Source organism: Pelobates fuscus, chromosome 4 (assembly GCF_036172605.1).
Source record: "Pelobates fuscus isolate aPelFus1 chromosome 4, aPelFus1.pri, whole genome shotgun sequence".
NCBI classification, from domain to species: Eukaryota; Metazoa; Chordata; class Amphibia; order Anura; family Pelobatidae; genus Pelobates; species Pelobates fuscus.
The window spans coordinates 47,862,711-47,886,784 of NC_086320.1; the positions used below are offsets into that span (position 1 = coordinate 47,862,711).

Genomic DNA, 24,074 nt, shown 5'->3' on the forward strand with positions numbered 1-24,074 from the left:
GCAGCGTTGGCCGGCAGCACAGGGCGCACCGCGGTAGTGGAACTTGAATTTCATGTTCCAGTTTCCGGCGGGACTGAAAGGAAGTGCGCACTCAGCTTGTGCACACTTCCTTTCAGTCCCGCCGGAAACCGGAACATGAAATTCAAGTTCCACTACCGCGGTGCGCCCTGTGCTGCCGGCCAACGCTGCAAGACAGGTAAGTAAAGCTTCATATTCGCTCCATAAGACGCACAGACATTTCCCCTCACTTTTGAGGGGAAAAAAAGTGCGTCTTATGGAGCGAAAAATACGGTAATCCAAACACTGCCTCTTTGCTCACTGAGCCAAGGGGGGTATCAGCCATATTTCACTAAAAAAGCTGAAACAATCATTGCTGTATCTCTGGTGATCTGCCTGGGATATCAGTTCTGGACTGCCCTTATGGGTGGGATTAGTCTGATATCCAGATGAATATACAATCTCTCTGCAATTGCACTAGCAAGCAAAAACATACATGGGACAAGGGAAAGCGAATTGACTTGTTCTCCTTTACCTGTGTTCTTTGTTATGGTACGTTGGCACGCTTGGAATATTAATCAGTGTTTGACAAAGAACTCTAGTGAGTCAAAATGTTACCAATCTATTTGTATCATATAGTCAAATGTGGCACTCTGGAAGTTTGTGACCTACATCTCCTGTGATGCTTAGGTTTTTAGGTCTAAAATTCAGAAATGAAGGACAAGCTACAAATTATCATTAGGAGTTAAAATTACAGCAACGACAATTAATATGGCACAGTTTTATTAAAACATGCTATAAAATGGTGTAAAAAAAAAAATCTTACAGATGCAAAAGTGAACAAACAGAAAAAAAAATGTTTACATTATTTTACATAAAAAGGGATAATATTTCAATTAAAGACTGGCGTGTTGAGCAAGGAAAGTACGGATTTTTTGCAGCAGTTCTTTCTTCACACTATCAGGCACAAGAGCTGCAAGAAGACAAAGTAACAAGATCAAATTAATACATATCATATACACATGTGAATAATGTCTCAGCATTGCATTATAGTGGCTCACCATAAGGATAATATATAGCACCTACCTTAGATTAATAATTATGGGTCACAGTACATCTCTAATTTTATTGCATAATGGAGAACATTGTGCATTTAAAATATGCAAATGAAAAAAAAAACAAAAAAAACTTCTTTCTGAGTGTTCATCATTTGCTGCAAATACTGAGGATTACTGGCTGTTGAGACTTATCAGCCAATCCTATTCAGTTCATACATTAGTGAAGTTACTTGAAAGGGACATGCATCACTTCACAATAATTTTTTAAAATCAGCAAACAGCAGGAGAGAGAAAAACAGACACCGGAGCCTCCTCTTCATGAGTGAAGAGATCACTTTTTCAGCATTCCTAGGGATAGGATGCGGATTGGTTAGGTACAGCTGTTGAATGAGACAGTTGTGTCAAAGTGATGAACCTTTAAAAGCTTCTTGTAACATAAGCAGCACATATGATGATACTGTAGCAATGCAAAATTTTCCTTAGATAACGTCAACATAAGAACAAAAATAGAGATGACACTTACCTCTGCCTTTAGGTGTGATTTCTGCAACCAAATCATCAACAGTTACATGTTCAAGGCCTTTTTCAGTGATAACATCTAAAATAAACCATATGTTTATGATTAAAAACATCAAAACAAAGAAATGTGTATAGGTGTGGGAGTTATGCCATTCTTTGCTGTGTAATGACCGGTACTCCTCAGAACCAAACCATATGAATAAATTAAGATATTAAGGAAAATATTAGCAAATCACCTCATTACTGATTTATAAATATTAAAAGGTTTTACAATAAAAAAAAATATATATTTACACCATTTTCCCCCAGGAAAATCTCACTGCTATAACGAGATCTATGTAAAAACAGCAGAGTCCCATGTGAATAAAGGGAACCTCACAGAAATTAGCAGAACTTAGGAGAACTAAGCCTAGTGAGAGCCAATACAGAAAGGGGTAGGGCTTTGAGGTTATAACTAATAGTACTTCATTTAACAGCAGTCAAGCAAAAAAAAAAAAAAAAATTATCTGAAGCATTATGTGCCCTTGGTGCTTAAAGGATCAAGTCATTCAGATCAGTTCATCTCAATGGAGTGGTGTGGCTGCAGTGGTCCTGTCATTTTAACCCTTCCATGTAAAGCCTTGCCATTTTGTAGACAACACTTTTTACAAGGAAGGGCTAAATAGAATCTGGTGGCCGTCTTCCATAACGGAGTCAAACTGTCATTCAATCAGATGGTCTCCGAGACCATTTGATTGGTGCAGAGCGACACTGATGTGTATACGCACAAGCCACCTATGGGGAAACATTGGACTGGTGTAGATAATCAAGTTTGATTATCTCAACCGAGGAAGAGGGGCGAGCGTGCTGAGAGCAGCGCTGTGAAGGAGCATTGATAAGTACAGCTTACCATCAAAACCCTCACAGTGGAGCAGGGTGGTCACCTATAGGTAGAGTAACACTACAGCTTTAGAAATACATGCATGTATTCATAACACTTCAGTGTTCGTTTAACTGTATCTTAAAACAATAAATTAGTTTGTCATTGTGACACCAGTCATTATAGAATAGGTCAGTAAAATTACTTGTACAGTATACAGGTCTACTACAAAATGTTTGGCCTACGTAGCTGTAAATAATTAGGATAGTATAATGTAAAGACCAAATGGCATACTAAAACAGACATTTTCTCAGGACAGGAGCACTATAGATAACTAGATTTTTCCCTCTACTTTTAAGGGTTCTCATTTTGAAGTGAGCACCGTTTTCCAAACAGGTATTTATTTCATAGCTCTAAACATGGAGAGACAAACTGCAAATTAACTCACAGGCCTTTAACATTAAATACCTTTTCTATAGGTAGGAGAACAAAGCAATTATCCAGACTCCAACCTATATTGGAACTTTTATAAAGGCTAATGAAATTGTGCATTGTTATTTTGTTCCACCACCTTCTTACTGCACAGGGATCTATTTCATAAAAATGGTGGCTGTTTGTGCAACATTCTTACGTTGAAACGTTACCTTTGCAGTGTGCTTTTAGTTGATCTCTCCAGCCACACTCTATTAATCTTGCTCTCAGCAGCTCTTTGAGTCTAAAAAGAATTAAAAATTTTTTTTTAATTGAACACTGATGATAATACACACAAATAACACATTCAATTCACAAAAAGACACTAAACACAAAAAAAAACAAAAAAAAAAAAACACAAAGCAAATTTTCCTTCTTTATTTTATACAGGGTTACATACAATGGTGAGTGTGTGACCATATGCTGTATAGAATATAGAAAAGTAATTGTATTATATCTTACACCATATGGCCATTGAAACTTAAAGCCTACCTACACGGTCAATCATCCCTTTAATTATCCAAATCATCTTAAGAAGTGAATGCTTCCACAGTATATTAGCCTGGTGTCATAGCAACTGCATGTTTGAGCTGGAGGGGTTGTCTGGAGTAAGCCATTGTGTTTGAAGAAGAGCCACTTATTTACATTATTAAAGTTACACTTTTTGATGAAGTCTGCTGACAGACAGTTACTAATTACAAGCATCTAAGCCCTATTGCTGACAGCTTTATTATTGCTGTTACTCCAGGCTAGAGATGTGTTAGACTTACTGCACATCACAAGGTAGGTGTGCATGAGTGGAATGTGACAGAAAGTTGCCAAGTAAAAAAGCAATAACAAAGATCTGTGCAAATAAGTAAGTGTCAAGACATGTAGAGGAATATAAAAAGACCCAGAAACCATTACTCTCCTACAAAGAGTGTCATAATTGAAACCAGAACTGAAAAATTCAGGATAAAAAAAACAAAATAGTGAGTAACTGAGTAGAAGTAGGGTTGTCTGTCACTTTTGATTGATGAGAGAGAAATAAATAAATACTGGACATGTTAACTTGCATACCTAATTATATATGCACAACATCATTAGATGTTAAATAATATCACAGCGGGTAACGAAAAAACGAAAAAAAAAAAAAAAAACCTGAAGTGGAAAGTTTGCTGAATCACATGAAAACTACCCACAATGTGTTTACTGTGTCAGACGGTGAGTGAAGCATTGAGTGTCAGTGTGTATATTATCTATACTGTGGCATCGTGTATACAGTCTGAATGATTGCGTGTACAGCAGCGTGTCATGGTGTGAATTAATTTATCTAGTGTTTGCAGGGCCGGACTGGGGATACAAAGGAGCCCTTGGAAAAAAAAAAAAAAAAAAATCTATGCCAGCCCCATAAGTCATTGCGCTATATATTGTCGCATGTAATATGTAGGGCTATGTCTTGCCACCCCAGATGATTGAGTAATACAGTAAGCATACTCACATGCAGACACAGACAATCTCACTGACACACACAAGCTCATTGATACACAGCCTCATAGACAAACAATTTCACTAATATACATAATCTCATTGACATAAAAACACAAGCTCACTCACTAGCAGGCACACACACACACGTAAGCAAGCTCACTCATAAGCAGGCACACACACACACAGCTTAAATGTAGTGGTTCTGGTGTCTATAGCCTGTCCCTGCAGGCTTTTGAATGTAAACACTGACTTTTCAGAGAAAAGGCAGTATTTACATTGCTTCCTAGTGACACCTCTAGTGACAGACACTCAGACGGTCACTAGAGGTGCTTCCTGTGTCAGTGCAGATTGGCTGAGATCATCAAGTTTGATGATCTCAGTCATAGAGGCAGAGACCAGCACGACATTGGGAAAAAAAAAAAAAAAAGTGAGTAAAACACTATTTTTAAAAACACACACACACACACACACACACACACACACACCATGACAGTCACACACACACACACCATGACAGTCTCACACACACACACACCATGACAGTCTCACACACACACACACCATGACAGTCACACACACACACACACCATGACAGTCACACACACACACACACCATGACAGTCACACACACACACACACCATGACAGTCACACACACACACACCATGACAGTCACACACACACACACACCATGACACAGACAGACACACACACCATGACACAGACAGACACACACACCATGACACAGACAGACACACACCATGACACAGACAGACACACACACCATGACACAGACAGACACACACACCATGACACAGACAGACACACACACCATGACACAGACAGACACACACACCATGACACAGACAGACACACACAGCATGACACAGACAGACACACACACCATGACACAGACAGACACACACAGCATGACACAGACAGACACACACAGCATGACACACAGCATGACACAGACAGACACACACAGCATGACACAGACAGACACACACAGCATGACACACACAGCATGACACAGACAGACACACACAGCATGACACACACAGCATGACACACACAGCATGACACACACAGCATGACACACACAGCATGACACACACAGCATGACACACACAGCATGACACACACAGCATGACACACACAGCATGACACACACAGCATGACACACACAGCATGACACACACAGCATGACACACACTTTTTGCTACTTGTGTGGGTGGGTGGGCAGACTGATAGGTGTCCTGCGGCCGCATGGAGAGCTTGGATGGCGGCCGCAGGGGAAGCTCTTCTTGCGGCCGCTGGGGTAGCAGGCTGTTCTGTCTCTGCTCCCCCTCCCTCGTGTGCAGCTTAATGAGACCGGGGCCGGAATATGACATCATATTCTGGCCCCGGTCTCTTTCTAGCTCGCAAGGGAGGGGGAGCAGAGACAGAACAGCCTGCTACCCCAGCGGCCGCAAGAAGAGCTTCCCCTGCGGCCGCCATCCAAGCTCTCCATGCGGCCGCAGGACACCCACATGTCTCCCCGGCCCCAGGTGCCGACGGCCCACCGGGAAATTTCCCGGTGTATAGCATTAGGTGCATACTGTGTCTGAGTGGGGTGTATGTATGTATGTATAATACAGGTGGGTTATTCTGGCTACATTTCTCTAACCACTCCCCCACAGTCAGATTAAGGAATCTATTTCCAAGGAGAAGTACAAGAGTTTTGCAAATAATTTGCCGTGTTTTCCTCTCCCACCCCCCCAAATGCTTAAAGGGACACTCAGGCACCCAGACCACTTCTGCCCATTGGAGTGGTCTGGGTGCCAACTCCCACTACCCTTAACCCTGCAAGTGTAATTATTGCAGTTTTTTTGATAAACTGCAATAATTCCCTTGCAGGGTTAACTCCTCCTTTAGTGGCCGTCTACTAGATAGCCACTAGAGGGCACTTTCGGGTCTATAGCACAGGTTTTCACGCTGTGTGAGGACCTCCAGCATCGCTCAATTCCCCATAGGAAAGCATTGAAAAGCATTTTCAATGCTTTCCTATAGAGAGCTCTAATGCGCGTGGGCGGCATTGCCGCGCATGCGCATTAGGTCTCCTCAGCCGGCGGGCAGGATCAGTCTTGCCCACCGGCTGACGTAAGGAAGGGGAGGAGCGGTGGGGGTTTCAGGTAAGTGACTGAAGGGGTTTCCACCCCTTCAGCAACCGGGGATGGTGGGTGGGAGAGAGGACCTACAGTGCCAGGAAAACTGATTGTTTTCCTGGCACTAGAGTGTCCCTTTAAATGGTTAAAGCCAAACCAGTGTCCATCACTTTGGCCAAACATGGGTGTACTGTATCTGCCCGCCTCCTTGTCCCCTGTGCTCATAAAGAGAAACTGTGTCGCCACTTAAACCATGCCTTGGTGGCAAAATTCCAACTTATTCAAAATATTTATTAGGGATTTAGGTCACCGACAGAAGAGTACCCATAAAATGATACCAAATTGATTGAATAAGTTAATTTTATAAAAACACAAAAACTTTACAGTACTGCTACAGAAAAAAAAAAAATAATTAGAGGCTTAAGGAGCAATTTTAAGAAGCATAATGGAATGAAAAAGATTTTTAAGGTATAATATATATTAATTTATCAGTTAGGATGTTACTTTTTATATTATTTTATCTTGCAGAACACTGCAGGGACAGACAGGAGCAAGATGTGACTGATTCAGTCCAAACAGAGACAGTATTTTTCACAACTAAAAATAGGTATTCTGGCAAATGTACACAAAGTGACATTACTGTGATCTAGCAGTATAAATATCAGACATCTTAAGCATTTCCTTGCACGCAATGCAAGCACAGCCACAAACAGCTTTTTGCTATCTTTCATGGTTTAATGGGTTGGTAATGCTGTTGTATAAATATTTTTTTTTAAGTAAGGTAAAAGGTCAAACAGATTGACACAAGGCTTAACTAATCCCACATTTATGGCTCTTAAAAATATTCTGCTGTCTGATAAAGGTCTGCCTGGTAAAATACATATTGATTATGGGCACACCTCTTGGGGTTCCTTTAAAAAGGGAGATAGCACTTAAAGATGTCTGTCCATCTGGCTCTGAAATCCCTCACATATTTGTTCAGTTCTCACTCACTTCAACATTATAGAAATTCTATTGTTTGCATTTTCCTGCTACAAAGTCCCCTTTCTATTGGAGAAATCAGTTAATAAGAGCCTCAGAAAACGTGACAAGCCAACAGGAGACCACCTGCACGCTATGTCCTCCTTGCAAGGCACCCTGGTGGAGACTTCATTTTAACACTCAGAGTCTCAGTGGTATGACCCATACACTTTTTTTTTGCTTTGGCCTGGTTTGGGCACTCATTAGGTAGTAATGTCCATCAAGTAAAACAATAGTGCAGCAGATGTTGGAATGCAAGAGCCCTTTCAAGGATTTAAAGCAGGCAGCATTTGGGCCCTCCAAAAAAGAGCAAATGAGGATTAAGAAAGATCTAGAGAAGGGCAGAACTATGCCAACTTGTAGTCAGGAGGATATTACAGGCATTTTAATTTAATCTACATCGTCCTGTGTGCTACACTATTCTTTGTCTTGCCAGTGACACAATTTGATATGAAACTAAAAGGTGCAATAACGGTGGATAACAAAAATTTAAAGAAGAAAAAAAAAATGTAAATTACATTTTATACAATGGATATGTTAATTACACACGTACAGTATAGAGTCCACACAAATATTTGCAGCATTGAATAACTGGAGCCCTCAGAGAAGCAAGGCACATGCCACATTTCATAAAAATGTGAAAAAAAAAGGGACCAAATTCCTATTAGTGCCACCTACAGGCAAAAATAAATAAAATGTGAAAATCAGTTTGTAATTCTCCTCTGTTTCCCGATCCCTTCTTTCTTCCATATCCAAATCAGAAGATTAATCTTTGGACCATACAGGATCCTGGTTTCTGAGCCTTTTGTGCTACTTACTGGCCTCTTTAATACCCTGAGAAATCCCTTGTTTGATGAAATCCATGATTGAGGGCAGGAGGGATAGGAGGGGTTACTAATTAGGTTCCTGTCTGTTTGGGGATGGGAGGGGCTAACATTATTGTGCTGCCACGGATAGGTAGACTAAAACAAGATTAAGAGGTAGAACTTCTAACTCTGGATAGTGTCAGGCCAAACCAGTAAGTCTCAAAATTATAGCTGTATTTATAGAACTGGGATAACAGTCAGGGTACAATACTTTTCTTGGTGACAGAAGCTTGATGATGAATATGCTCTTTTTATAGCAAACAAACAAAAACACACATCCAACACTCCGTGTTAAAGGGACAGTATAGACACCCAGACCACCTTAGCGGATTGAAGTGGTCTGGGTGCACTATCTAGAGTAAACTCCACCTATACTGGCAGCCTGGGTGGTTAGGTGACTTTGGGTTGCAAAACTGAGGCTGGACGTCCTCACACTATGCATGAGGACATCCAATGTTACCCAGAACCCCAAAAGGAAAGCATGATATAATGCTTTCCTCTGGGGCTGTCCCAATGCAGAGCTCTTGCATTATGTCCCCGACGTAGGTGGAACGAGGAGTAAAGACAGAGCCTGACCCAGTGCTAAGGGACATCGGCGCTGTATTCAGGTAAGAGAAAAAGGGTTCTGCTCTGCAGTGGGAGGGTGAGGGTTGTGCGAGGAAAAGGGGAAACTATTGTGCTAGGAACAGGAGTTTGTATTCCTAGCATATAGTTTTAAAGTTAAGAGCTCCTGTTTTGACCTGCCCTCCTTCTTTCTCAAGCCATAATGCATGCATAGTACATGCCATTAGACAAAAAACATAAATCACAGAAAGAGGGTGCTCACATAATAGTGCTAGTTGCTATGCAATATAATCAAACTTTCTTTGTTTACATGATAAGCGCACAAACAGTGACAACCTGTACATAAAATATTTTCATAGTTAAATTGATAATTAAAAATTTCAGGAACAAAAATGCTTGTTTTTCTATTTTATTAATCTTGCTTATATCTGTCACCCTTCCTGTTTACTCATGCAACATCTTATTCATGCAAAAAAGTCATGGTAACATTGTCTTTCAAATTTATATTAAATGGACACTGAGGACTACAGCCATTTCATCTTATTTAAGTGGATATAGTGCCTTAATTTCCCTGGAACTGTCTCTCCATTTAATGTTAAGCCACTTCTGAGCAGGTTAACCCTAAAGAAGGATCCCTACTAGAGGAATCGTGAAGGCAGAGATTGAACATTTATTTCTAGTCATACCGGCAATGGAAGTTTTGATATGCTAAAAGTGATCAGCTCTTAACCAATCACAGCCACCAACTATTATTTATTTGGTCCATTTTAGAAGAGGTGAAAGCCAAAGGAAAATAGGAGAAATTAAGAGCCCAAAAGGATTTGATGATATGCCTTTATACGTTTTGATTCTGTGAATGCATTCTGTGCAGTTATCTCCATTTATATTTTTGAAAAGGTCTTTACTTACCGTTCTCTCTCCCCTGTTTCAATGAGTTTCTGATTAATTGCAGCTCTCATCTGAGCATCTTTATTCATGTTGAAGGCTTACATGAAAAAGAAAAAAAAAACGAAAAAAAAAAAAACATTAGATACATTTAGATTAGTGGATGATGATGCTGACATGTAAAACTGGATCGCAAGCTCCCTAGAACCATGGAGGGTAAGATGGGAGATCAATCTATATACCAGTGGTTCCCAAACCAGCTCTCAACACCCAACAGCAGTCTAGGTTTTGTCTGTAGCTACATTAGAATAGAAAAGGAAATACATAAATCCTGGACTGTTGCTGGGTCATGAGGACTGGTTTGTCCTCATTTACACTGATGTTTTATGATACTATTGTAGTGGCCCTGGTACCTAAAATGTCCCTTTCCATAATACCTTATTTGCAATTGTATATTCTCTCTGTATAAATTGTTTACCCTATTGACTTCTGTAAAGGCGCACACACACACACACACACTTATTTTTGCGCTATTATGAAACAAACAGCTGATGCCTTTAGAATTCTTGTAATGTTATTTGTTACAACTTGTATTACGTTTTCCAGATACAAAATTTATCAAGTATAAAATGTGACAATGTACTTGTTTACAAACATCTTCAGACAAAATGAACAAGAGTATTGACATTTATAGAAAAGAAAAAAAAAAACACAACAGTCTAGTAGCTATCTTGTAATAATTCAATGAAAAAAAAAAAAAAAATGCCAGTGGGAGAGTTAGTCTTCCTACCTTCAAAAACTTGCAATAAGTACAGTTCACTGCGCTAAAGTGAATCTATGGGTTATATTCACAGGTTTATTCACCAAAGTGAAATTCAAATTTTAAGCCAGATTCACTTAACTGGAAGGATAGCGGAGTTAGAGAATGTTTTTCAATTCACCCATGTTAGCCTTACATTTGAAATGCTCTTTGAAATCACATTGAATGATCAATTTAGTGAATAACCCTGTAAAAGAGTGTGTGTGTGTGTCATTGTGAAAGTCCTCTTAGCAAATTACATCACAATATGTTTAATTAATGATACAATGTTGTGTGAGGCCTTCATGATTTATTTTACTGTATTAGCATAGAATTACGTTGTAAACAGGAAAACGGTTGACCAGATACATATACACAGATACACAGATATATGGTAGCACAGTTCGGGAACTGTAGATTGCAAGCTCTTAGGGACAAGGCGTCCAGATAAGCATGGGACAGTGGCAATAACCTGGGACATAGATTGCAAGCTCTTAGGGACAAGGCGTCCAGATAAGCATGGGGCAGTGGCAATAACCTGGGACATAGATAGCAAGCTCTTAGGGACAAGGCGTCCAGATAAGCATGGGACAGTGGCAGTACCCTGGGACATAGATTGCAAGCTCTTAGGGACAAGGCGTCCAGATAAGCATGGGACAGTGGCAGTACCCTGGGACATAGATTGCAAGCTCTTAGGGACAAGGCGTCCAGATAAGCATGGGACAGTGGCAGTACCCTGGGACATAGATTGCAAGCTCTTAGGGACAAGGCGTCCAGATAAGCATGGGACAGTGGCAGTACCCTGGGACATAGATTGCAAGCTCTTAGGGACAAGGCGTCCAGATAAGCATGGGACAGTGGCAATAACCTGGGGCATAGATTGCAAGCTCTTAGGGACAAGGCGTCCAGATAAGCATGGGACAGTGGCAATAACCTGGGACATCTACTGTTAAACAATGCATAGGAGAGTGTGCTAAAACCAGGGGATTAGATTGCAAGCTCTTCGGAACAGGCGGATGCAGTCTTTTTTTTATCCGAGCATACATAGTGGTTTATGGTCATACAGGATATACTCACCGGGCGTGGGGAACACACAGGACAAAGTTACTCGGCAACCAGCAGTGTGTCGTTTTATCTCAGACTACTACCCTGCAACATGGAGGGGTTTCACGATTACGTCATCAGACAGCGCCGCGCAACCAAGACAGGGCTTCCGCCAGTGATGGGAGGCAGGAGTAACCAGAATAAAGCACTCAGCTATAAGTATTAAAGCGCCCACGTGCTGCAGCAAAAGAGTGACACCGTGTAAAGTGCAGCAAGTTATGGCATAATAATACACGTGAGAAAATAGTATGCAAAATTAACAGCAAAGTGCTGGCTGGCTCATTAATAAGAATAAATGGAGGGAGACTACCACCTCCATGTTATTAGTGAGGCTGGTGGGTAATGGATACTGGATAGCAGATGTAAAAATATGTTTAAACCAGAGGGAGGAATCTTTTCAAAAACTTCCAAATTATTAAACAGGTGGAATGTGCCTGCTAGGCACCATTTAATGCAGTATGCTTTTTTTTTCACTATGCCACCAAAACAGAAACAAGCATCATGACAAATTAAAAAACAAAATAAAAATACAATCCACAGAGTGATTGTACAGTGCTATTGTATTATTCCTGTAAAATATTCAGATAAACTGTTACACCCATTGCTTATAGATAGTATAAAAAATAGCAGTACCACAAATACTGACCCTTCTTTGCATCATTTTTATTTCTAAAAGTAAGATGTGTAAATGCAGCTAATTGAGTAAAGAACAATAGTCATATAAAGCAATAATGACGTTTTGGTGGTTTGGTATCCCCACAAAATAAGGGCATTTCACACCAATATACTATATATGGTACACATAACCCTCTTTAAAAAAAATAAATAAATAAAAATATATATATATATAATTTCCAGAAGAACATGGAGAGTAAGTAGTATAATTACATCTACAATAATGAATCATAAATTAAAATTAAAGATACTTTGTGGGGAGTGATTTGATATGCAATGGCAATGCTAAATACAGAATACACATGGGGGTGGGGACTCAATATCCCAGCAAGCTCCACCACACTTTGGTACGACAGTAAATGTCTCCCCTGCCGGATGTGGAAGCTTGTACTCTGTGGTTTTGGTCCGCTGTACATTCTGCTGTGATAAGTGAGGTTTCCAGCTGGGTTGTGGTGGTGTGATCACAGAGACCATGGCAGCTGCTAATTGTTCCCTGAAAGTTAACAGGCAGCTTCTGGATCCCAAGTTCGAGAGCTACAAGCTGTCTCTGGATCCCTTGCCCTGCTACAATGTAGAGCTGGATGCTGGTAAGTGGACTGAGTAGCTATACTCGTGGCTTGACTACAGAGCTGTCACTTATTTCAAGTGGTGCCTTACTTAGCCATCCAGCATCATTTTGTGTTAGGTTACTGTGTCCCATGGTAAATTTCATTAATACATTGTGCTAGCAAATATATCGATTTTAAATGATTAAAAACCAAAAAAACCTGCTTTAACCAATTCACTGCAGAGAGCATAGATCCCAACTGTCCCTATTTAGGAGTGACAGTCCCTATATGGAGCACTAATCCCACTTTTCTATTTTATTGCTTTTCATAGTATCAATAATACTCACAGCAATTACTTCAAAGAACCACTCTTCACCAAGATTACATCATGTCGTGGCCCTCGTAGTGTTAGTCCTGCAGTGTAAAACATTGCAGCTTTGGAAATACAGCAATGTTTACATTTCATGGCTAAACACATCTCTAGTGGTGGTCTTCCTGGCAGCCAGATATGGCTGCTTCCCCTGCTATAACCGAGTCAGAATCTGTTCTTTAATTATTATTAATTATAAAGTGCCAACAAATTCTGTAGCGATGTACAATCAGTGCTTCCCATATACAGAATTTGATTGGAGAAGCTGCGCATGCACTTCTCGTGCAGAATGCTTCTCTATGGCTCACGGTAACACTCCTAAAATTAACGTGTCTCTCTTTGTACATTTTTAAATATTTGGGAGGTATGATAGAGGTCTATGCATGCCCTCCTAAAGGTGGTTCTCCTGCTCTCCTTTTCAGCAACTGCAGCACAGTCATTCTAGTTGCTTTAATTATTCCTCTGGCAAATGCATCTTGTCCTTTGCCAGTGGAATACAGGATTTTAGTGTAAGATTTTACTCCATTTTGATATTGGTGTGCTTGCAATGAAGCCAGAATGACTGCATTTTGGAAGTAGCCCAAAGCAGTGGCAATAAGGTTAGAGGATGCTGAGATGTCACTTTTAAAAACTGTCATAAATATGACAGACTCCAGACAAAGTAATTACTTCAACCATTTGAGGTACTTTATGTGTCTTTAAGAGAGGTAGGATGGTAGAATGCCGTGATGTCTTAATCTGGAGACTAGATTCAGGGTGCTCTTTGTACTCATGCATAGTTTTAATGGCGTTAAGATCAGGAACAACATTTTAATGGGGCTCTGTAAGCACCAAAACCACTTTAGCGGGATTGAAGGGATTTTGTTGCATTGACCCTGTCTCTGTTTTTGGACAGCGTAAAACATTTCTGTTTCTCAGGAATGGCAATGTTTACATTTGTCCAAATCCATGGCTGTAGTGTTTGTCTAACTTAAAAAAAAAGGAAAATCTTATGATACTGCTAAATGCTTCATTCAGTGGATTAGACCGAGATCTCACAGAAAGTGGATCTGCTTCTAAGAGAAGATTATCTCTCCACCTCCCCCCCCCCCCCATTTATGTATTCCTTTAAATAATTGTTTTTATTATATACTGTGGCGAAACCGACCTTGCCACGTGTCCTTGGAGGGGGCTGCTTGCCCGCCTCTTGCCTTTGGACTATGGACCCGACTTTATGTGAATGTGTTAACCCAGATAGCTATGCCATGGAGCCCATTCGTGTAGTTAAAGACTTCGGCTCCATGGCAATTGAACTGTGTGAATAGGATCTGAGCGCTATTCGGTAGTTTTGTGCGCTCAGATCCCAGCTATCTGGGGATATGTGACATGTCTGTGGTTTATAGAAAATAGGTAAAGTACCAGCGCTGATATGTAGATCAAAATGTTTTTGGGTATAGCTCAATAGAAACACTTTCAGAGTCCGTAGAGGCGACTCTTATCCCTTTTATCGCTTCCTTTCTTGTATTCTGGAAAGTATAAGGGAGAATACCTCTGGTGCAATAACGTAAGTACACTTTATATCTTTATAAAGGGTACTTACAGACCCAGAGCCATCCGTATAATAGTGTGTTTTTATATACCGTATATATATATTTTTATATTTTTATTGTACTAAATTGTTCATATAGTCAATCAAGTTTACATTTTTGATACACACTTTGGGCATTTTCCTGCTATTCTTAAAGAAGGAGTGTGGTCCTTAATCCACATATGCTATTGGATCAGAGCTGATACGGATGGCTCTGGGTCTGTAAGTACCCTTTTTCCCTTTATAAATATATAAAGTGTACTTACGTTATTGCACCAGAGGTATTCTCCCTTATACTTTCCAGAATACAAGAAAGGAAGCGATAAAAGAAGGGATAAGAGTCGCCTCTACGGACTCTGAAAGTGTTTCTATTGAGCTATACCCCTCTAGCTCCTAAAAGTGAAACCCCTGTTAAGAGTTGTTGTGAAATTGATAACACAGAAGGTATTTTTTGATCTTTCTGGTTTTCATCACCTGGTATTTTACACTTTGGTTACCCATTTATATAGCGCTTCACCCATACACTGGTTTTATGTCTGTGGTTTATGTATAAAATGTGACTTTGTGTATTTTAATGCTTTGTGCTCACCATGTGCATAATGGAGTCTTGTCTCTGTCCTGGGAGATAATTGAATTACTTCTCAATTATCTCCAGGATAGAAGACTCTGAAACCGGTCTGGGCCAGATAGCCATGTGCCAGCCAGGGCCCAAAAGATATTTTACTAACTTCTGAACCCCTGGTCTGATTCATGCATATTTGTTTGATATGTTGTTCCCCTGAATGGATTGATTGTGAATATGTAATTTTTATGTGAATTGAATGTATGGTTTTAGAGTTATGAATGTTGGTTAAAATGTATGTATAATTGGATTACCTCCCAGGCTAAGGGGAGGGAATCTGTGGGATGTAACCATTGTGTGATTGGTGTATTGTAAATCCCTCCCTTGCATGGGAGAATCCTTTATAAGACAGTGTGTGAATAAATCTGGAGTTCCTGTTAAACCCTCAAATTGAAGTGTCGTCTCATTATTGGGGGAGGATTTATTGCATGCTGTTCCAGTTTGACTGCTAGGAGTGCAAACCTATTCGTATGGTTCCTATTCAACTGTCTACAGCATTCAGAGGCTTGAGAGGATTCATATGCTTCTCCGATACGGTGATTGTGGTGTCTGCCAGAGTGCTTGGAGTCCTCAGGAAACGCTAGGGGCATCCTTTAACGGAGGTACCCAGTCGGGGTGCCAGGCGATCCGTTACATATACAATTGAGATGTTTCCTATGCACTTTATCTATTCTATATTCCTCTCCATTTGACATATTTCACCCACCTATCCTGTAATTCCCTAAACTATTATCTATTACTTTATTGCCTCATTTGTTGTCACATTATCCCATGTGTATTGTTTCATATGTTCAAGAAAACAATCGAAGTGGGGAGCAATGATACCAAGGTAACTATAGGGCTTAGTTTTTGGTACATGTAACGCAAAGAGAAGGAACACGTTACCCAGGCCTAGTAGTAGTGAGCTGATGTAAGTAAAACTTAACTTTTAATAGTTTCAATATCTACTTGTTAGAAACTGTTCATAAGATGCCACTTTCATTCGGGAGTACAAGGACCTAAGGTCACGGTTTAAAGCTTTAGGTTGTTCCAATAGGGTCCTAAAGAGAGCTTACCAGAAAGTATGTCAAATAAACAGGACTGTAAGTTTGCAAGCTACCAGACCTCAATCAGACATCCCCAAGATCAGATCTTTTACCACTTGACGAGGGATGGTCTACTATGTCTGATACACTCAAGAGGAATAGGTCAATCCTGGTGCAAAATCCTGAATTAAAAGAATCTCTTACCGAACTCCCCACTGTCACGGCCTGCAGACAAAGGAACCTCAGGATCTTCTGTTACGCAGTCGCCAGGAATCCAAGAAAACTAACTCCACTTGGCTGAGATTAAACGCACCCACAGATGCAGACACTGCAATGCTTGTTATTTCATAATCCCTTCAAAATTTACAGTGTCCAAGCAATCCGGCATTATAGTTGCAGATCCTGGTGGCTCCTAGGTCTGTGGGATGGGACAGCGGGGCATTCGGTAAGAGATTCTTTTAGTTCACAAAGCTTGTCAATTCATAACCCCTTCAATATTTACAGTGTCCAAACAATCCGGCATTATAGTACATACTAATGCCTTTGTCAACAGCAGTACTACCAAGGATATCTATCTTATCACCTGCAGATGTGGCATCCAACATATACGCAACACTTACCAGAAATTCAGACAAAAGATACTTTAGGATCCATTACCAACCCCGGTATACTCACTCCTGTTGCTAAATATGTTAATTAATTTCCATAATGCCAACATTGATGATATAGTTTTATGTTTTTGAATAATTGCACCACAACCCACGGAAAGGGAACTGCAACTCCTCCAGAAAGAATCAACATGAATCTGTAAATTTAAGACACTTTCATGAATGGTATTGAACGAAAAATGTAGTTATACCCTGTTCATTCACAGATAATCTCTTGGCACATTGAGCCTTATCTACTATCTTTATTTAAGTTTACTTATCTTATTTGATATTTGTTAGTAGTTTTTGACTTTCATCACCAATCAGTTACAATAAACTATTAGAAGTTAAGTTTTACTTGCATCGGCTCACTACCTTTTAGTCTTGGGTAACATTTGTTTGTTATCTTTGTATTGTTTCATATTTTATTACAATGCCCCCAATATATACCACGTTGCCACCTGATTATCCAGACACACTTGTACCCACATGCAGGAAGCAGGAGCCGCAGTGTTGCAAACAGGAACAACAGCAGCTGCTTAAAGTCACAGATGCAAGAAAACACACAGATATTTCTGTATCAGTCTCACTCAAACTTCTACTTATGGTGATGTGGCTCCTCCCACTGCTGTTGGTCAGTTAATTGCCCGTATCTAGAAGGAGTGGATTTATTTGCAAGCGTGCCAATCCTGTATACATATTGTTGGAGAATGGATGCATACCTCTTATACTTGCACACATACATCATTGGTAATCAATAGATTAACCCAGTCACAAGCCAGTAGTGTATTAAAAGGGTATGTGGCTACCTCCTTTATGATGAAGAGACATTAGTCTGGGCCAAAGGGTGACCTCTATGTGGTTACTGTTTCTGTTGGCATGGCAGGGCTCTATCATGGCTATTCACTAAAGTGAAAATTGCTGGGAATTCAAAATCAATTTCACTTTTAAGGCCAAAGTAGCTGAACTGGAAACTATGGTAGTAATGGTACAAAGAGTGCCCTGGTTTCCCCCCTCCCCCCTCTTCCCCATTGTAAGTAGTCAGTGCTCTCAACTTTAGCGCTCAAGAGCCAGAAGCTCTTAGGCAGGACTAGGCTTAGATCGGTGATCTGCTGAACCTTTCAACCAATGAGCTGAGCATGTACTTCAGTGGTTCCTCAGGGAAGACTTTCAAGAGCTACCGCCTCTACTGTAAACAGCGACAAATGCCCAGCACATACCAGGCAAGCGGCTCTACTGGGAGAGCACCATGACACTTATGGTACCGTAACCACTACAGCGTGCCATAGTGGTTCTGGTGCTTGGAATGTTCCTGTGAAATTCCCAGGCAAATCACTATTTAGTAGGTCTGCCTAACACTCTTACACCAGATGGAGAGCTCTAATCAGGAGTGCCACAATCTGTGCTATTAGATCAGATTTTTTTTCCTCATAATCAGGGACTCGTGATAAATCTAGTTTATCTTCCCCTCTCCGTTCCAATCATCACATAAAATGAGGGTAACTGCTTCGTAAAACGATAGGGGCCGTACCATGGTTGCTATCAGTTTTCATACACCTTAGTTCACTGTGTAGTACCATGCTACGTTAAACCCTTTGGAGCTTGACAAGCTAAGCCCAAATAGTGTGTGCCGCATGGAGATGCCTCATGCAAAAAGTGGACAAATTGGAACACTTGTTCAATATTAAGATATCCAAACTAAAATTAAAATGGGAATTATTGTTCCAATATAAAAACTGTTTGTGCATCACATTGTTTTACTTTTGGTTTCGATTTGGATATTGTAGGGACTGGTGGGTCCTCCAATGGAGATTTCTGGGATATGGAAATCTGCAGTCACATCCAGTTAATGTGAATTATTTACCACTTGGAACTTCTAGTTGATATTTCATTATTTGATTAGTCATTAGATAGACAGGGATTCTATCCTTGAATTTGCCATCTCTACATCAGGAGTGACATAGCAACTCGACGTGTGTAAGTAATTCTGACTTTATTTATTTTATTTTTTGCAGATAAAATCTCATAGACTGTGCATTACATTAAATTACCGGTACACAATTTCACCAATTTTTTGAGTCTCTCATTTTCACTTTTTCAGTTTAAAAAATCAGAGATCAATTAAATGAGGCATTAAGAATAGGCAATGTCATACAGTCTAATGCCTAAATCAAAATATGTATATTTAAAGACTTTGAACACGACCATGTGGACGCTAAATGGGACATTTTGGCTGGGGGACCTCCCCTTATCTATAAACCGTTATTAAAACAGCAAAAAGAGGCATTTTCTTCAAATTATTAGGGTATTATCCATTTCATTTCCTGGATATTTCTCTAACCACTTGTTCCATATCTTATAAAAGACGTAGGAATGCACCGAAATGAAAATTCTGGGCTGAAACCGAAAATTTAAGATGCCCTTGACCGAAAACCGACAATGACTTTTTTCCCCAAATGATTTTAAAATAATTGTTTTTCTATAATTTTATTATTATTAGACTTATTACACAGTGAGGGAGGGGGTGACTGGTGTCAGTGTGAAGGAGGGGGTGACTGGTGTCAGTGTGAAGGAGGGGGTGACTGGTGTCAGTGTGAAGGAGGGGGTGACTGGTGTCAGTGTGAAGGAGGGGGTGACTGGTGTCAGTGTGAAGGAGGGGGTGACTGGTGACAGTGACTGAGGGAGGGGGTGACTGGTGTCAGAGTGAGGGAGGAAGGGGGTGACTGGTGACAGTGACTGAGGGAGGGGGTGACTGGTGTCAGAGTGACTGAGGGAGGCGGTGACGGTGACTGAGGGAGGCGGTGACGGTGACTGAGGGAGGCGGTGACGGTGACTGAGGGAGGCGGTGACAGGTGACTGAGGGAGGCGGTGACAGGTGACTGAGGGAGGCGGTGACAGGTGACTGAGGGAGGCTGTGACAGTGACTGAGGGAGGCTGTGACAGGTGACTGAGGGTGGCTGTGACCGTGACTGAGGGAGGCGGTGACTGGTGATAGTGATAATGAGTGTTACAAATACTATTTTTTTTTCTCTTTCCCTGGTGATCCGGTGGTTTGTCTCCCCAGTCTGCAGCTCCACCAGTTGTGAGCTGCAGACTGCTGCATCTCGCGATATCCAGAAGCCAGAGCGTTGCCGTGGTAACCCGCGGCTACGCTCCGATTGGCCAGCGATCGCGAGATGCAGCTCACACCTGGCAGAGCTTCAGACTGTGCTGGCTCCTTCCAAAGGCAGACAGGGTCCCTGCACCACACTCCCCGCAGATAAGAGACCCCCCTCCGCTGCCGGACTCAGATGGTGATTCCCGGGATCCTAGGTAATGGCTGCGAGGTGAAAGGTAACCGTGCTAAGGAGTGACAGCAACTGGTGGGATTCCATGTGGCAGTTACGGGCTGGGGGTTCTCCCTGTCCTCCATTCCGCTGCTCCCCGCGGGTAGCCCAGACTGGGGACACCAGGCACAGCACGCTCACTGCCTGACACACATGGGTAGGCCACAGCCAGGCCTGGAAACGGCACAGGAGCTTCCCCACTGGGATCTGTGTCATGGGACTGTCAGTGGTGGCAGTGCTGGGTTGGGGGCTGTCATTGAGGCAGTGCTTGGTGGCTGCCAGTGGTGGCAGTGCTGGGTTGGGGGACTATAATTTTCGGCAGATTTTACATATTTTCGTCCGAAATGGGATAGGCCCATTATTGGCCGAAAATTTTTGGCAGCTTAAATTTTGGTGCATCCCTATGAGGTATCCTTTACATCTGACCTTATAATAACCTCTTTCCATCAAGCATTGGTATGCAATCTAATTTTTAACTTTAGACCAATCAGGTAGTTCAACATCCTTCCAATATCTAGCGATTACCAATATCACCGCCATCAAAATGTTAATTGACAATGTTTTATTTAAGGATGACAGATGGACCAAGTCCAAATGAAAAAGTGCTTTTTCTGGGGTTATCAGAATTAAAAAAAACATGTCAAATCAGAAATTAAATCAAAGGCTCTGGACCATAGATTCTTTATTTTACTACGGACCACCACATATGAAGTAGGTTACCCCACTTTTCTTTACATCTCCAACAACATGAGTTATCGGTAGCCCCACATTTAAATAGGGTTTCGGGAGAGTAGTGTCATCTATGTGCCGGTTTAAAAGGTAATTCCTAGATGGAAAGGCAGTGGATACATTTTTTAACTATAATCCAACTATCTGGCCAATGAGTCTTTTTTAATTATATGGTTGTTTAACTCTCTACCCCACCTTTCTAAAGCCCTATTGTTAACATGGGAATTTCCAACGTCAAGAAAGTCATACCATGCCCTAATTGTTTTTGCTTTTGGGCTCGTTATTTAACAGTTTCTCTATCTGGTTCTTAACTTTTGTAACATTATTGTTATACAAGTGCGTTTTAAAATAATATTTCATTCTAATGATGGAGAAATGGTCTCTGTCTGTTGTACCGTATTCATCTTTAAGTTGACATAATTTCTTACATTAGTTATTATTAAAAAGCTCATGCATTTTGACGTTTTTTTTTCTCTGAAAAAACTTTTTTTTTTTTTTTTTTAATTGGAACATTGCGTAAATTACACTATTTTGTATTTTAGAATTATTTTTCTGCATGATGTCATCCAGTTTTTTCTTATTAATCCACAGGAGGATCTCCAAGTTATCTAGGTCTATCAGAGCTTGTTCTATTTCATACCAAACTGGGAATCCAGTATTTTTCTTGTAACTGAAGAGCATGCACTATGAGATTGGCTTGATGGTATCTGAATATATCAGGAAAATCAGTACTTTTTTCTTACTTTGTAATACTCTCCTTGAGATTCTCGCTCTCTTTGCTGCCCATATAAAATCACCAGCTAAGGTTTGAAATTGCTTTAGATACGAAGTTGGAACATTCAATGGGATCATTTTGAAATTATAAATCCAAATAGGTAAAATATATGCCTTGATCACATGCATTCTTCCCATCCATGATGTGAATAAATGTTTCCATTATTTTAACTTGTTATTTAAATCTTTTATTAATTGAGCATAGTTGACCTCAAGTATATTTACTATGTTGGAAGTGTCATTATACCGAGGAATTTAATACCATGAATAAATTAGAATCCTCTTTCCCTATTGAAAAGGCTAGCGCCTGTAATTTTTCCACACATAATTTGTAATTAGACAATATATTCAATAAAGAGTTAAAAGAACTATGAGTGGAGGTTAATGTTAGAATGATATCATCGGCATAAGCCGAGAGTTTACATCACAGGGAACCTGCTTTAACCCCTTCTATTGTAGAATCTTGTCTAATCCTCTGGAGAAGAGGTTCGAGAACGTTTATGTAAAGCAAGGGAGCCAGAGGACATTCCTGCCTTGTTCCATTTCTAATTTGAAAAAAATTGGTAGCAAATCCAGAACCTGAGATGTTTGCAGATGGATTAGAGTAAATAGCCATTATACTGTTCCTTATTGATTCTTCAAAATTGAACATTTTCAGTGTCTCCTCCAGGAACACTCAGTTGACCCTGTCAAAGGCATTAAGTGACAGGGTCAACATTGGTATTCCCTTAGCCCCCGCCAAATCTATCAAGTCTATAACTTTCCTAGAGTTATCATTCGGGTGTCTTTTGTGGATGAAGCCTACCTGATCTTAATGTATTAAATAAGGAACAATTCTCTTCAATCTATTAGCAATTATAGAAGAGTAGAGTTTTGTGTCTCCGTTAATAAGTGAAATTGGTCTGTAGTTTGTTAACCGTGTGCTATCTTTGTCTATTTTTAATATTGGAACTATCGTTGCTTGTAACATTTCTTTTGGGAAGGATTTTACGTATCTGACTTCATTAAATAGTTCTGTTAGGTATGGGGCAATCATTTTAGAATTTTTTTGGAAAAATTAGTTTGAGAATCCATCTTTATTAATATTTAATCTAAAAATTGCTTCTTGAACCTCATTTATGTTAAAAGGGGATTCAAGAGAAGCCATCTGGTCAGGTTTTAGAGTTTGGTAATTTAAGTTCTTTCAAAAAAATCATTAATCTCTTTCCTATTTTGTGATTGAGCCGGAATATTATATAAAACTGAATAGTAATCATGAACGTTTTTCCCTATATCCTGAGGACTTAAAGCAATTCCTTTTTCTGTAATTATCTTTGCTATTCTTGATTTGGAATGCAGTTTTTTAAAGCTGATTTGGAATGCAATTTATTCACCCTATTCCGTAAGTGATTAGCATTTCTGTTTGAGTTTCACCACTTTGTTTTCCTGGCACTGGAGTTTCCCTTTAATGGACCAAGCAAATAATCTGTTTTCCTGGCACTGGAGGGTCCCTCTCCCTCCCACCCACCAATCCCCGGTTTCTGAAGGGGTGAAAACCCCTTCAGTCACTTACCTGAGGCAGCGGCGATGTCCCTCGTCGCTGTCTCCTCCTCCACGCCGCTCCCCCCTGTGATTCTGGCGGGCGAGACTGAACCCGCCCACCGGCCGAGGAGACCTAATGTGCATGCGCGGTGCTCTTCCATGGGGCAATGAGCGACGCTGGAGGTCCTCACACAGCGTGAGGACCTCCAGCGACGCTCTAGCAAGGAAAATCCTTGCTATAATCCAGGAAGTGACCTCTAGTGGCTGTCTAGTAGACAGCCACTAGAGGTGGAGTTAACCCTGCAAGGTAATTATTGCAGTTTATAAAAAACTGCAATAATTACAGTTGCAGGGTTAGGAGTAGTGGGAGTTTGCACCCAGACCACTCCAATGAGCAGAAGTGGTCTGGGTGCCTGGAGTGTCCCTTTAAATGTTCCTTAATACTAAGGTTTATTTTATTTATTTTATTAGTTTTTTTTTATTTTAATTTGGACAAATTTTATTGGAAATCT

The 24,074-nt window shown here is 40.5% G+C and overlaps 2 protein-coding genes across 2 annotated transcripts in view; one reads left to right on the forward strand and one right to left on the reverse strand.

Moving 5' to 3' along the window:
- Nucleotides 1-298: 298 nt before the first annotated feature.
- Nucleotides 299-11,857, reverse strand: ENY2 (ENY2 transcription and export complex 2 subunit). Its single transcript, XM_063450281.1, has 5 exons — nt 11,732-11,857; nt 9,880-9,955; nt 3,078-3,148; nt 1,579-1,653; nt 299-970 (listed from the first exon to the last, which is right to left on the reverse strand). The coding sequence occupies exons 2-5, from the start codon at nt 9,945-9,947 to the stop codon at nt 894-896; spliced, it is 291 nt and encodes a 96-aa protein (XP_063306351.1). The 5' UTR covers nt 9,948-9,955; nt 11,732-11,857; the 3' UTR covers nt 299-893.
- A 966-nt stretch (nt 11,858-12,823) lies between these two features.
- NUDCD1 (NudC domain containing 1) overlaps nt 12,824-24,074 on the forward strand; it is a 174,007-nt gene continuing 162,756 nt past the window's right edge. Inside the window, exon 1 of the mRNA XM_063451135.1 lies at nt 12,824-13,020. Within this exon, the coding sequence (XP_063307205.1) occupies nt 12,906-13,020 (115 nt within the window). The 5' untranslated portion in view covers nt 12,824-12,905. The remainder of the gene's footprint in view (nt 13,021-24,074) is intronic.